Raw genomic sequence first — 14,423 nt, forward strand, 5'->3', positions numbered from 1 at the left:
TCTTAATTATAATAGAATTATATATGATAATATAATGCATTTAAATTATTTGAATTACATAAACTAGCTAATAGTATTCTACTTTCTATATAATAATTCATTGAAAGTCATAGTTTTCGAAAGTCTTTTTTACAATTTGAGATAGCACTGTCCTCATTGTTTGCATATAGTACTGTCTTCATGCATTGCAGGATCGAACACATCTTTTGGACTTTGGTGATATTGGCCATCATCATTTGTTTTACTTCTCTAGAAGACTATCAGGTTTGGCCACATTTGCATCTATTTGGCCACCATTAGCAAAAAATAGGTGTTTCAAAAACCTCAAAGTACTGACCAGTTCCTTCGAGAAAGTGTCTCAAATCAGCAATAAAAGACTACAACTCTTCAAGTTGTGCACTGTTTTTCTGTGTTTGCTCACTGTTTTTGTATATCCTTTCCACGAATGTGGACGCTCACTGTTTTTGATTACTTTTTCCACCAATATGGCCAAAACAGTAATAATTGTAATTTTTTTAAAAATCTCAAGACGTCCGCACTTTTAAACACAAAACATGCTCGTTTTCAAAATCTAACTAGGCCCAACATATCTTTATTCTTTACACCAATAGTTCTGGCCACATTTACGATGATAAAAATGGACATATAGCCATCAAACATTCAAATAAGGGTAAACTCTATTTTTATGTGGCAATAATTTTAACATTTAGAACATGAACTTTAATTTTATGGCCAAATTTATATAAACGGTCACCATTATGCAAAATCGATATAAAACAGTAAACTGATAATTGGTCCTTTGAAACCCACATACTTAAATGCTGAGAATACATGTGTGTACAACTTTCTTCTATTCTTGAGCTTCAATCTTAAAACAAACATATATGCAAAGGACATTCTTGTCTTTTTATCTTGGCTTGCATTCCAAAGTTATTATTTAAAGTAAAATTCTCTATATTAAAAATACATCCAAAAAGGAAATTTTTTCTAAATAAAGAGAACAAACAGTGCCAGTGGTTGCTCATGTTTAGACTATTATTGTGTTGTTATTTTGCAAGGATTAATTATTTAAATATTTGACTTGGATTTCAAAATCTCTCTAATGAGAAATTGCATTAGTATTGCGCTTCTAATTACAAATAAAAGATAAGCTCAATTAAAATTATGCGTTTAGAAGAACGTTTACTTCATATGTTTTTTCTTGAAGAGAAGAATTTATAGATATTTTCACGCTAAAATGGAAAACTTATTATGCGGATATTTCCATCAATGCCCTTCCACCAATCCCTTAGTAGAGTTGGGTATGTGTTACATCTAACAAAGATATGTGTAGTTTTGTAGCACATGGGTTAAAAGTGATAAGGATAGTTTGTTATATTGTGATAAATGTAAATAATATAGCAGTATCTCTTGTAACAAATTCTGTATACTATATATACAGCCTACAACAATACAAATAAAATAATGAAAATGATTCCTAGAATTCTTAAATTCTATATGGTATCAGAGCCAGCGCAGGGCTCTTTTTCTTTTCTTCCCGTCCATCGTCCATTGATTTGATTCACCACGTCTACTTAACCAAGTCTGAATTCTTCTCCTTCTCCAACGATTTCTTCTACCTCTGCTGAAACTGTTGCTGCTCCTATTCTTCAAGTCCCAAATATTACACCCTTTTTAACCATTAAGCTGAATTTATCGAATTATCTGTTGTGGGAAGCACGGCTTCTTCCTCTTCTTCATGGGTATCGATTAGCTGGGCATGTTGATGGATCGATTCCTCAACCATCACAAACAACCGAATCTAGTAAGCTAAATCCTGAATATTTAACTTGGTTTAGTCAGGATTAGATTGTTAGAAGTTGGCTCAATTGTTCTGTCTTTGAGTGTATTGCTCATCATATTTTACGTTGCCAAACCGCAAAAGAGGCTTGGGATAAGCTTGCAACGATCTATTCTACTGGTGCTAAGTCACAGGTTCCTCAATTGTGAAAATAGTTGAAGCATTTGTCTAGAGGAACAGATTCGATTGATACATACATGAAGAAAGCTCGTTTTCTTGTTGATCAATTAGAGGCATTTCAAAATCCCATATCATATGCAACATTAGTTTGTGATGTTTTAGAGGGTCTAGGTTCTGAATATCGACCCTTTACTCGAGCAATTGAAGCACGAAACACCCCCATCTCTTTCGACGAGCTTCACGCGTTACTGTTCAGTGAGGAAACGTAATTGAAATTGGATTCTATGTCATTAAATGCTTCTGTTCCCCAACTGCCCATTATGGCGCATCTTTTGTTGGGCGTGGACAAGGTAGTTATGGTGGTAGGTCGCGTGGGGGGCGTGGAGGTAGAGGTCGTGGTTATAATCAGTTTGGTTTTGGACGAAGGAACTACAATTATTCTGCACATCAATCTAGTTCTGCTGGACGTGGTAATAATTTGGCTCTTCTGACTTGTTTTAGCTGCAATGGCAGCGGTCATGTTGCCCGTCAATGCCCGTCCCCAAAAATCTCATCTTATGGCAACGCTGTGCAAGCTGAAACTGCTGATTGGACTGTTGATTCCGGTGCTAATTATCACCTTGCTGCTCATAAGAAAGCTATTGCTCAACCTGTTCCTATTCCAGACACAGCTACTCTTACTATTGCAGATGGTAATACCCTTCCTATTGTCTCTCGTGGTTCTTCTTTTGAAACTGTTAATGGTCATTCATATATTCTTGATAATGTGCTTTATTCTCCTACGATTAAGAAAAATTTATTGTCTGTGTCTGCATTCTCTTCACAAAATAATGTTTCTCTTGAATTTTTCCCTAACTCTTATCTTGTGAAGGATATCCCCACGAAACAGGTGCTTTAACAAGGCCAGAGTAAAGATGGGTTATATCTATTTCCGATGCAGCAATCTGTTCATTCATTCTCACCAAAAACGTTTCCAGCACCTGTGTCAATTTGGCATGAGCGTGTCGATCATGCAAACATTCGTCTAGTTCAAAGTGTTCTTCGTTCAAATAATATTTCTGTTGATTCTAATAATTCTTTTCAGTATTGTCATGCTTGTAGTGTGAGTAAATCACACAAATTGTCATTTTCAAATTCTATTTATCAAACTTCAAAACCTTTGGAATTAATTTATTCTGATGTTTGGGGTCCATCTCCAGTAATTTCAATTGATGGTTATCGTTATTATGTGGTGTTTTATGATCATTACAGTAAATATTGCTGGTTATATTTTCTGAAACAGAAATATGATGTTCTGCCCATTTTTATTCAATTTAAAAAATTAGTAGAGAAGTATTTTGGAGTTTCCATCAAGAGTTTTCAATCAGATTTGGGGGGAGAGTTTCAATCTCTATCTAAATATCTCTCAAATAATGGTATAACACACTGTGTGTCTTGTCCTCATACACCAGAACAAAACGGGTCTGCTGAACGGAAACACAGGCATATTGTTGAATTGGGTAGAGCTTTATTGCACAATGCATCCGTACCTTATGCTTATTGGACATATGCTTTTGATACTGCTGTCTATACAATCAATAGGTTACCATCCTCTAAAAGATATTTCCAAACTCCATTTGAAATTCTTTTTCATGTTAAACCCAATTATAATGAGCTTCGGGTGTTTGGCTCTCTTTGTTACCCATGGTTGAAACCGTATTCTCCACATAAGTTAGCTCCTAAATCGTCTCGCTATGTTTTCCTTGGTTATAGTAAGGTTCATAAAGGGTATATTTGTCTTGATTTTCTGTCTCGTCGCAAGTTTATCTCACGACACCTTTTGTTTTATGAGCAGGTGTTTCCTTTTCAGCAGCCCGGTGATAATAGCACACGAATTTCAGATCCACTGGCACCTACTTCAATACCGTTGCCTCCTGTTCCACAATCATTGAGTACTCAGCCTGGAGTTCTAGGTGTTGCACCAAAACGCACCAATTTATCCCCACAACAGTCACAAAATGACACACAAATGGAATTGGTGCCTAATCTGCTTCACTCACCTGCTGCGCACCGTTTCACTAATCCCTCTCAACAATCGGCGTCGCTTCAAAACACACCTTTCACTGCATCTTCACTTCCGGATGAACCAACAATTCCAGCACGAATTGATGAGAGTCAGACCGAACCAATTACAACTCCAGATCATAACTTACCCTCAATGCACCGTTTAGAGTCTTCTTTATCATCTGATTCTTCGATATCTACATAGTCTGGTGTTATTGTTCCAACAGGTCCAACGAAGACACATTCCATGGTTACTAGACAACAAACTAGAACTTTGAAACCTAAGTTGCCATGGTCTCCTCAGTCCCACAATGCTTGTGTTGCTTCTACTGTCCCTACATGCTTTTCTCAAGTAAATAAATTTCCTCAATGGCAAGAGGCCATGTTGTGTGAGGTGAATGCTCTTATTAAGACTGGCACTTGGGAGTTGGTACCACGGTCTGCTGCTCAGAATGTGATTGGTTGTAAATGGGTGTTCCGAATCAAATAAAAATCTGATGGCTCCATTGATCGTTATAAGGTTCGGTTGGTAGCCATGGGTTTTCATCAACGGCCTGAGATTGACTATTCTGAGACATTTTCTCCGGTTATTAAACCGACAACAATTCGAATTCTTTTATCAATTGCAGTTTCCAAGGGCTGGTTAATTAAGCAACTTGATGTATCAAATGCTTTTCTGCATGGGGCACTTGATGATGTTGTATTCATGGAGCAACCACCAGGATTTAAGGATCTCTCAAGACCAGATTATGTGTAAGCTACATCGTTCTCTATATGGTCTTCGTCAAGCACCTCGGCAATGGTATAAGTGTCTACTTTCTGCATTTGTTAGCCTTGGTTTTCGAGTTTCTCCAGCTAATTCCTCATTGTTTATATATACTAAGGGTAATATTGTTCAGTTTGCCCTTGTATCTGTCGACGATATTATACTTACCGGTTCAAACAAAGATGTCTTGCAAAGCACCATTCAGTCCTTATAAAATAAGTTTATATTAAAAGACTTAGGACAGCTAGATTATTTCTTGGGCATGGAAGCATGTTGGACAAATTAGGGCTTATTACTTACACAGCAAAAATACATACTTGATCTACTTGCTAAAGCACATATGGCAGATTGTAAAGGAATTTCTACTCCAGCCAGCTCTAAGGAAAAGATGACAGCCCATGGTCGAGTATTTCATGATCCAGCTCTTTATCGAAGTGTTGTGGGACGACTGCAGTATATTAGCCTCACTCGGCCAGAGGTATGTTACTCGATCCACAGAGTATCTCAGTTTATGCATGCCCCAACTGATGAAAATTGGTCCTTTGTAAAAAGAATTTTAAGATATTTGAAAGCAACAGCAACACATGGTCTGTTTCTTCGAAAGTCATCAAACACCCACTTAAATGTGTACTCTGATGCTGACTAGGCCAGCAGTTTTGATGACCAAAAGTCGACGTTTGGATATGCCATTTTTCTTGGTAATAATTTAGTTTCTTGGTGCTCAAAAAAACAACAAACTGTTGCTAAATCATCTACTGAAGCTGAATATCGTGCAATTGGACTTGCAATCACTGAACTTACATGGATTCAATCTTTGTTGCGAGATATTGGCTTTGATTCCTCTCAAATTTCCGACCTATGGTGTGACAATAATGGTGCCACCTATTTATCAGTCAATCTTGTATTCCATGCGAGATCTAAGCACCTTGAAGTTGATTTTCATTTCGTTCGGGATAAAGTCATGAAAAAGGAAGTAAATGTGCAATTTCTTAGCTCAACGGATCAGTTAGCCAATATACTAACTATGCCCTTGCCAAAGTCTAGACATCGAGCACTAATGTATCAACTATCAATTCGATCTTCCACTCCAGAAGCTCAAATTGAGGGGGCATGATAAGGATAGTTTGTTATATTGTGATAAATGTAAATAATATAGCATTATCTCTTGTAACAGATTCTGTATACTATATATATAGCCTACAACAATACAAATAAAATAATGAAAACGATTCCTAGAATTCTTAAATTCTATAAAGAGAATTAATTTTCAATAATGCCCCTAGTGATATAGGATTATTAATAGTGATGCCAAGAGGTAAGACTATTTCCAAATCACTGCTCCTACACTTTTAAATTTTGAATTTTAATAACATTTTCTTCTTTCAATAGATTATTGATAAACGCAAACAACCATTTTAATTTACTTAATTGATAATTTTCAACTCTTGAAATCTCAAATCAACTATCTAAATATTTTCAAATCTAAAATAATTAAAAATCATCTCTGTATTTAGCATGAAATTAAAAAACATTTAAAATTCCTTGGGATCAAGTGAAATATGATTCAAAGAAGCTTTAAACAAAAACATAAATAAAAATAATTAAAAATATTAAAAATCCTAATAAAAACCATATTAAAAATACTATAAAAATAACACTTATCAACTCGCTCAACCCGCATGTCAACCCGCGACACGACACGTTTATATTCTTGTCATAAATTGGTGACCCGTATATGACACGAACTTGTTTAACCTCAATTCTAACCCGTGTATTTCACGTGTTAGGTGAATTGTGTTCACGTGTCATGACCCATATTGATACCTCTAATGTTGTGTGTGATTATCGATTATTTAGTTAATTTGATTTGATTTGCAATTTTGAATATAAATACTAAATTATTTAATAGATATTGGCTTTAAAATATTGCTTTTTTTTTTTTCTTTAGTATAAACTTATTTTCAATTGTTTCTATTAGAGTACAATGTAGTTTAAAACATATTGCATAATTAGATTACTAAGTACTTCTAATTTTATTGGTTGTCTTTCTTATTAGGAAATTTAATTTTTCATTGTTTATTATGATTATGATGATGATAAAAATGATCATGTTAAGAAATAGACACCTATTCTGTTTGGACCCTCGAGAAATAGAGGTGAAGGGCCAAATAGTAAATAAATGATTTAGGCTTAATATTAGGAAATAATGCTCCTAATATCTCTCCCTCAATTACTCATGAAACCAACTTTATCTAGTATCCTGTATATTAGATCAAAGCCTTCTCCAAAAAAGGGTTAATGACTATTGGTCATATCAATATAATTTTGCAATTCCCATGTCTCTATGAATAATATATTTTGAAGTTATCAAACTGGTGCGGTAAGCGTGGACTGAAAAATTATTAGATTTGCAGTATGTTAGCTCGCCCCTCATTGCAAAATATCTGTCAAATCCTCCATGACGCTATGGAGAAAGCATCCGCTGCAGGACCTGGGGAAGTTGACAAGAGCCGGACATATATTCTACGCTATCTAAAAGACAACTGAGAAAAAATTCATTTCAATTATTCGAGAAAATTGAGAGAGGAATCCGCAACCCAAAGAGACAAATAAATATTACGAGTTCCACAAGGATGTAGGTCATGATGCAGAGCACTGTTGTCAATTGAAGAAGGAGATCGAGTGCCTAATCCAAAGAGGAGTGTTAAAAAGATTCATCAGGGAAGACGGGAACTAGAAGAGCTCTGCAGAGCCGGTAGTAGAGTCATCTAAGAGAGCGGGCTAACAATTGATAAGAGTCGAACCCCTCGGTACTATCAACTTGATTTTTGGTGCCACTGCATGAGGAAACAATAGCTCGGCAAGAAAGAGGCATGCACAGAAAATTTACTCAGTGCATACTGAGAGAGCAGTCAAACCTCTACGCAAACCCATCAGTATATCCGAAGAGGATGTCAAGCATATTCATTTCGCACATTCCAATGCCTTAGTAGTCGAAGGCATGATGGAGAATTATAAAGTCCAAAGAATCCTCATAGATAGGGGTGGCCACGCTTTTCGAAACCACCGGTTTCGGTTCCAAAATTGACGATTCCGGTTTCAAAAAATTTAGAATCGAAACCGAGCCAAAAATTGATGATTCTAGTTACGGTTTGAAACTGAACGGTTATGATTATGATTCTGATTTCTTAACGGTTCCAAAACTGACGGTTCCGACGAGTTTCCGGCGAATCGCATAATTGTACAATAAAAAATTAGAGAACATTTTTTCTTCAAAATTTAAAATTTAAAAATTTGTGAAATAATTTCTAAAAAAAAATACTCTTAAAATTAAAAACATGCTTGAACTTAATTTATTTTTTAAAAATAGGCTTGAACTTAATTTAATTTTTTTCTTTAAAAAAAAAGTCTATCCCTCAAGATTCAAATTCTTGAGTTGAAATTTTTAAATTTTCATTTGGATATCCCTCAAGATCATATTGGTCGAGAGTGAAATCGAAGACGTCGCTTGTAGGGATAGATGAATATTGTGTTTCTCTAACTTTTCCCTTACCTTTAGCGGAACTTGAGTTTCCTCTACTTGCTATTATAGGAAAATAATATGTAACTTGAAAATTTGAATAAAAAAAACTAGGGAGAATAATTAGAGATTGGAATTTGAAGAAATCAATTGACAATAATTTGGACAAATAATTGGAGATTGGACTTTGAAGAAATTATTTTACAATATTTTAGACAATAATTTATAAATGAAAATTGAAGAGATTGTAGAGTAGAGAGAGTAAAGATAATTTTGTGTGAGGGGATTGTAAATGTAAAGGGGTATTTATAATAAATTCAAAAAATTACTTTTTCATAAATACTCTTAAAATTAGCCGTTATGTGCCATTTATAGTTGTAAGGAGGAATAATTTGGGGATTTCACAAAACTATTTGAAAAATTAAAAAAAAAAAAGAAACTGCTAGAACCGCCGATTCTAGCTGTTTGACATAAAATTTAAAATCTGCTTGGAACTGCCGGTTCGAATCGTCGATTCTAACTGGTTGAAAAATTGTCGGTTACGAACGGTTCTTAAAATCGCCGGTTCACGGTTTCAAAAATGGTGGAACCAGAACTGAATGTAGGCCACCGGTTCTGGTTCCCACCGGTTCCGGGCAGTTTCGGTTCTAAAAATCTGTAATATGGCCACTCTACTCGTAGATAACAGTAGCTTAGTAAACCTAATAACCTTAGAAGTCTTCAAGGCCCTCAAACTCGATATCAAATATCTATTAAATTATTGCTTCTTTTCTTTAGTATAAACTTGTTTTGGATTGTTTCTATTGCAGTACATTGTAGTTTAAAACATATTGCATAATTAGGTCACTAAGTATTTTTAATTTTACTGGTTGTCTTTGTTATTAGGAAATTTAATTTTTTATTGTTGATTATGATTATAATAATTATAATAATGATCATGTTAAGGTTTTTGGCTCGCCATAGAGCGTAAAGGTTTTTGGCTCTCTTAGCGCACTATCTCTATTTGTTAGACAAAATTAAGTTAATAATAATTAAAGAATAACAAAAGACAAAAAACAGTAGCTTTAACAAGTACACAAAAGAGACAAAGAAGCAGCTAGGAAAGACACTCCTTTATAGAACAATTTGTGAATTTTTTGATTTGAGTATTTGACCATTCCATCATTTTTTTTTATGATTCATTGAAAATTCTAAGCATCGGATAAAATTCACACTCAAATCTCATTTTCTTCACATTAATGAAAAAATTAATCATATTACATTTAGTTGTTTTGTCAATTTATCTTTTAAAACTTTCTATTATTATCTCTATTCGGCTAATTTTAATATCTTTTTGGTTTTTTTATAAAATTAAGAAAATAATTGAATATAAATTAAATTATGCTTTAATATAACTAAAAAACACAAAATTTTATAAAAATTTTAATTAGAAATACGTAGGTAAGAATAAAACTGAAATAAAGTAATTAATGTTATCTTAATTTTCTAAAAGTGATAAAAGCGAAAAAAAAAAAGTCAAACAAGTTAAATTTAAGAAGTGGTATTAATTAATTAAGCTTAATAATAATAATAATAACAATAAAATGTATCACGTGCAACGCACCCTCCCCACTCACATTAAACTCTGTCAACATTAACAACCTCTCCGTATTTATTTTATATATATACTCTTTCGTTTCCGTTCAAATTTCAATACTGAAGTAACGAACATAAAACACGTTTCTCTCTGACTCTCTTCCTCTCGCTCTTTCTCCTTTCATCCAGCGCTCGCCGCCGTTCTACATGGAGGTTCATCGCCGACCCACCACCGGAAAACCCATTCAGACCCTTAAACTAAAAGTGGTGGAGGATGAGAGTGTTCAAAAAGCCGCCTCCGAGGCATTGCCGCTATCTCTCTACCTAACGAATGCCTTCTCCTTCAGCGTATTCTTTTGGGTTGTTTATTTTCTGCTAAGCCGTTGGCGTGAGAAGATTCGCACTTCCACACCTCTCCATGTCGTTTCCCTGTCCGAAATTTCTGCTATTGTTGCGTTTATTGCCTCCTTTGTTTATCTTCTCGGCTTCTTCGGTATTGACTTTGTCCAGTCCCTCATTTTACGCCCTCCTACTGATGTATGGGCTGCCGACGATGATGATGAGGTTGAGGAGACAGCGGCGGAAGGGATTCTTCTTAAGGAAGATTCAAGCAAATTGCCATGTGGGCAAGGTCTCGATTGCTCTTTGCCGCTGCCGATTGCTTCCAAACCAGCGGTTCCATCTCCAAAGGCGAAAGTGTTTGATGAAATTCCTGTTCCAATAACAACCTCTTTAGGTAAAGAAGATGAGGATTTGATCAATTCTGTTGTTTCTGGAACTATTCCTTCTTATTCCCTTGAGTCTAAATTAGGGGACTGCAAGCGCGCTGCTGCAATCAGGCGAGAGGCTTTGCAGAGAATAACTGGAAAATCTCTTTCTGGTTTACCGTTGGAGGGATTTGATTACGAGTCAATTTTAGGTCAGTGTTGCGAGATGCCAATTGGGTATGTCCAAATTCCAGTAGGAATTGCTGGGCCCTTGTTACTTGACGGAAAGGAATACTCAGTTCCTATGGCTACAACTGAAGGGTGCTTAGTGGCCAGTACTAACAGGGGTTGCAAAGCCATTCACTTATCAGGTGGAGCCATAAGCGTACTATTGAAAGATGGGATGACCAGAGCACCTGTTGTTAGATTTGGGACTGCAAAAAGAGCTGCCCAGTTGAAATTATACTTAGAAGATCAGGCCAATTTTGAGGCTGTTTCCACTGCTTTTAACAAATCTAGCAGATTTGGTAGGCTTCAAACTATCAAGTGTGCTATTGCTGGAAAGAACCTTTATTTAAGATTTTGCTGTAGCACTGGTGATGCTATGGGTATGAATATGGTCTCTAAAGGTGTCCAAAATGTATTGGATTTCCTCCAGAACGATTTCCCTGACATGGATATCATTGGCATTTCTGGTAAGTTTTGTTTGATTATGCTTCATTTTCATTGGATAAGCCCATATTTGTTTGTTTAGCCACTTTTGGAAGTGAAAGTTATTGAGGTTGGAGAAAAGTTAAAAAAAAAAAAAACACTCTTTTATAAGGAGTTATGCAATTTAATCTCTCTTTTTTAGTCTTTTGTTAAATGGATTTTCCATAACTTGAATAAGTTTTTAAATAGTGACAACTACAACTGAATAACACAGGTAACTTCTGTTCGGATAAGAAGCCAGCAGCTGTGAACTGGATTGAAGGAAGGGGCAAGTCAGTAGTGTGTGAGGCCATTATAAAGGGTGATGTGGTGAAGAAAGTGTTGAAGACGAATGTGGAGGCATTGGTGGAGCTTAACATGCTGAAGAACCTCACTGGTTCTGCAATGGCTGGAGCTTTAGGTGGTTTCAACGCTCATGCTAGTAACATTGTGACCGCTATCTACATAGCCACTGGTCAAGATCCTGCACAGAATGTAGAGAGTTCACATTGTATTACCATGATGGAAGCTGTTAACGATGGACAGGATCTTCATGTCTCTGTCACTATGCCTTCTATTGAGGTAATTGATCGCTTAGTAATTTATATGATCCATATTTTAGCAGTGAATAGATTTCACTAGATTTGGAAAACAACTTCAAATGATATTTTGTGTTTCTATTGTCTAATTGTTTATAAATGAATCAAACTCTTAAAGGTTGGCACGGTGGGAGGTGGAACGCAGCTTACATCTCAGTCAGCGTGCTTGAACCTACTTGGGGTGAAGGGTGCGAGCAAAGAGATGCCAGGAGCTAATTCAAGGCTTTTAGCCTCCATAGTTGCTGGCTCTGTTCTGGCCGGAGAGTTGTCTCTGATGTCTGCTCTTGCTGCTGGTCAACTTGTTAAGAGCCACATGAAGTACAATAGAGCCAACAACAAAGATGATGTTTCCAAGCCTTCTTCCTAAGAAGAACCAAAAAGGAAATAATAACCTACATTAGTAGAAGAAACCATTACCGTTTGTATACTCCCTTTGCACTTAACTTTCTTTTTTTTTTTTTTTTTTTTTTTTAAAGAATTTTTTTTCTTCTTAGAATGATATCCTTGTAAGAAATTTCTTCAAATTGTGTAAAACTAATGAAAAAGTTAAAGAGTATAATATACAAGTTGATTTCTCCAAATCAGGGGGCCACAAGGGTAATCAGTCAAAGTTCAGAATCAAATTTATTGATTAAGCCAATTTTAAAAATTGAATGTTTTTGTTCTTAACAAATATGTTACGCCAAACAAGGCCTTAATTGAAACGATATTCCTCGTACCAACTCAAGAGTAAGAAGATGGGGAGTAAGAAGGTGGGACACTAGAGATTTATAGAAGTTCAGTAATCCCATGCCTACATCCTTTGTTCTTAACAAACATAAACATATGAAAATTCATTTATAGAATTCATTACACCAAACAACGCCTCAATGGGAAAGGAGGATGTTGAAAATGAATTATTTCTTCCCCTATGTAGTTGTGGTTTTTATACCAGACGTTTACTTAGTGGAGTGATTTGGTCATAAAGAAGAGTTGGTCAATGGCATTTCAGACTTTTGCAGAAAATAAAAAAAAAAAAATAATAAACGTTTACTTAGTGGAGTGATGTGCAAATTTTGATAGTGGGTTGGTAGAAGAATTCATTTGGTTAAAATCAATTGAATTAGTATTTGAAAGCCGTTTGTTACAGTTGTTTATTTTTTAGTTTTTTTTTATTTATTATAAAGCTGTTTTTAGTTTTTAATTACTCAAATCTGTTTTTTTTTTTTCTAAAATTATTTTTTCCTTTCTTTTAGTTCATGATGTGAAAAATTTTTCCAATTATCAAATCTCTCCCTTACTAAACCACTAAAGACTTTCGTTAATAATAAAAAATCTAAAAATCTAAAATATAAAATTTAAGATAAAATAATTAAAAATATTTTACATTTTATTTTTTCTCTTCTTTAATTGTAGTTGAATTAAAATTTTGATTACACATAATTAGAAAATGAAATAGAAGTACTGCTCTAAGGATGATGCTTTAATATGAGATAAAATTAGTAGCGATTTTATAGTAAAATTAAATGGAGAACTTTTAATTTTAATAAGGACAATTTAGGCATTCTATTATGTATTTTTAGAAAAAATCAATGTGTTCCAATTATTTTCTTAAATGAAAACATAAAATGTTGCTCTTAAAATAGAACGAAGTGTATATTAATAAAATTTATTATCATCATTATTCCACTTACCGGGAAACTTATTGTCATCCAAATACGAGAATTCTTCGTTTTTTGAGAAAAATAATTTTCTATAAAAAAAAATTAAAATTTGAAAACAAAAGACCATCTAAAAAATAAAATTATTAAATTCAAAACTGAGAATCAAAGTAAATTTTGACTACTTTAAATTTTGTCCCACAACCTTATTCTGGATAGTGACATATATAAAAATAATAAATAAAAAAAAAAATACATTGATATTACCCAGAATGGGAGTTTTAGCCTCTAAACACTCGGATGCTAAGAGTAGTTTTACAACAGATCCGGATATCGATCTACCCTTGTTAAGGATAGTGCATTTTTCTTTGTGAAGGATAAGTCCACTTATAATTCTTTTTTTTTTTTTTTTTTTTTTTTGACATTAGTCCACTTATAATTCTTGATAGCATGATACACGTTTTCATAATATTGTAAAGATAATAAGTCTTTTTGTAATCCATACAAATCTTTATTGATCGGTATGAGATTTTAAAGACCAATCTCCTCCACTTCATGTCGACACAAAATATTTTAAACACAAAATATTCCCAAAATATCATGTCGACATACGAAAAATTCTTAGATAGACTATATTCATCTATGTCACTCATGTACCAATCCGATAAATATGTGAAACATAATGCATGTGTACAAAAAGAATTAAAAATAATTAGCGAAAATTAAAATTACAAAAAAAAAAAAAAAAGGCTAAATTGCTCAATAGAATTTAGAATAGAAAAACACGGACCATCTAATTCAAAACGTAAATTAGAAATGTTAAGCGGAAGTGAGAAAATTCTCTCATTTCAACAAAAATGTATACTTTCATTAGTTTCGTACATGGATGAGGAGATGGATTTGGTCTACGCAAGTAAATTTTT

General features: G+C 34.3%; 2 protein-coding genes across 2 annotated transcripts; both read left to right on the top strand.

The window, feature by feature from the left end:
• Positions 1–1,483: 1,483 nt before the first annotated feature.
• On the top strand, positions 1,484–6,015 carry LOC149493384 (uncharacterized). The gene is made up of 2 exons (XM_089726691.1): positions 1,484–2,652; positions 3,795–6,015. The coding sequence occupies exons 1-2, from the start codon at positions 2,467–2,469 to the stop codon at positions 4,206–4,208; spliced, it is 600 nt and encodes a 199-aa protein (XP_089582817.1). The 5' UTR covers positions 1,484–2,466; the 3' UTR covers positions 4,209–6,015.
• Positions 6,016–9,965: 3,950 nt separating this feature from the next.
• On the top strand, positions 9,966–12,441 carry LOC105636809 (3-hydroxy-3-methylglutaryl-coenzyme A reductase 1). The gene is made up of 3 exons (XM_012220197.4): positions 9,966–11,266; positions 11,497–11,843; positions 11,979–12,441. Exons 1-3 carry the CDS (start codon positions 10,072–10,074, stop codon positions 12,225–12,227), a joined length of 1,791 nt encoding a protein of 596 aa, XP_012075587.1. The 5' UTR covers positions 9,966–10,071; the 3' UTR covers positions 12,228–12,441.
• The last annotated feature ends 1,982 nt before the right edge of the window (positions 12,442–14,423 follow it).

This window comes from Jatropha curcas, chromosome 10, assembly GCF_041381405.1.
Source record: "Jatropha curcas cultivar XTBG-Jc1 chromosome 10, XTBG_Jcur_1.0, whole genome shotgun sequence".
Classification (NCBI taxonomy): Eukaryota; Viridiplantae; Streptophyta; class Magnoliopsida; order Malpighiales; family Euphorbiaceae; genus Jatropha; species Jatropha curcas.

What these genes read in the sequence shown, in the direction of transcription:
- LOC149493384 (XM_089726691.1), top strand. Translation starts at nt 2,467, where the DNA reads ATGGCAGCGGTCATGTTGCCCGTCAATGCCCGTCCCCAAAAATCTCAT. An exon ending in TACTCTTACTATTGCAGATG is followed by an intron (nt 2,653 to 3,794) that starts GTAATACCCTTC and finishes TTTTATGAGCAG; the next exon opens with GTGTTTCCTTTTCAGCAGCC.
- LOC105636809 (XM_012220197.4), top strand. Translation starts at nt 10,072, where the DNA reads ATGGAGGTTCATCGCCGACCCACCACCGGAAAACCCATTCAGACCCTT. An exon ending in GGATATCATTGGCATTTCTG is followed by an intron (nt 11,267 to 11,496) that starts GTAAGTTTTGTT and finishes TGAATAACACAG; the next exon opens with GTAACTTCTGTTCGGATAAG. An exon ending in TCACTATGCCTTCTATTGAG is followed by an intron (nt 11,844 to 11,978) that starts GTAATTGATCGC and finishes AAACTCTTAAAG; the next exon opens with GTTGGCACGGTGGGAGGTGG.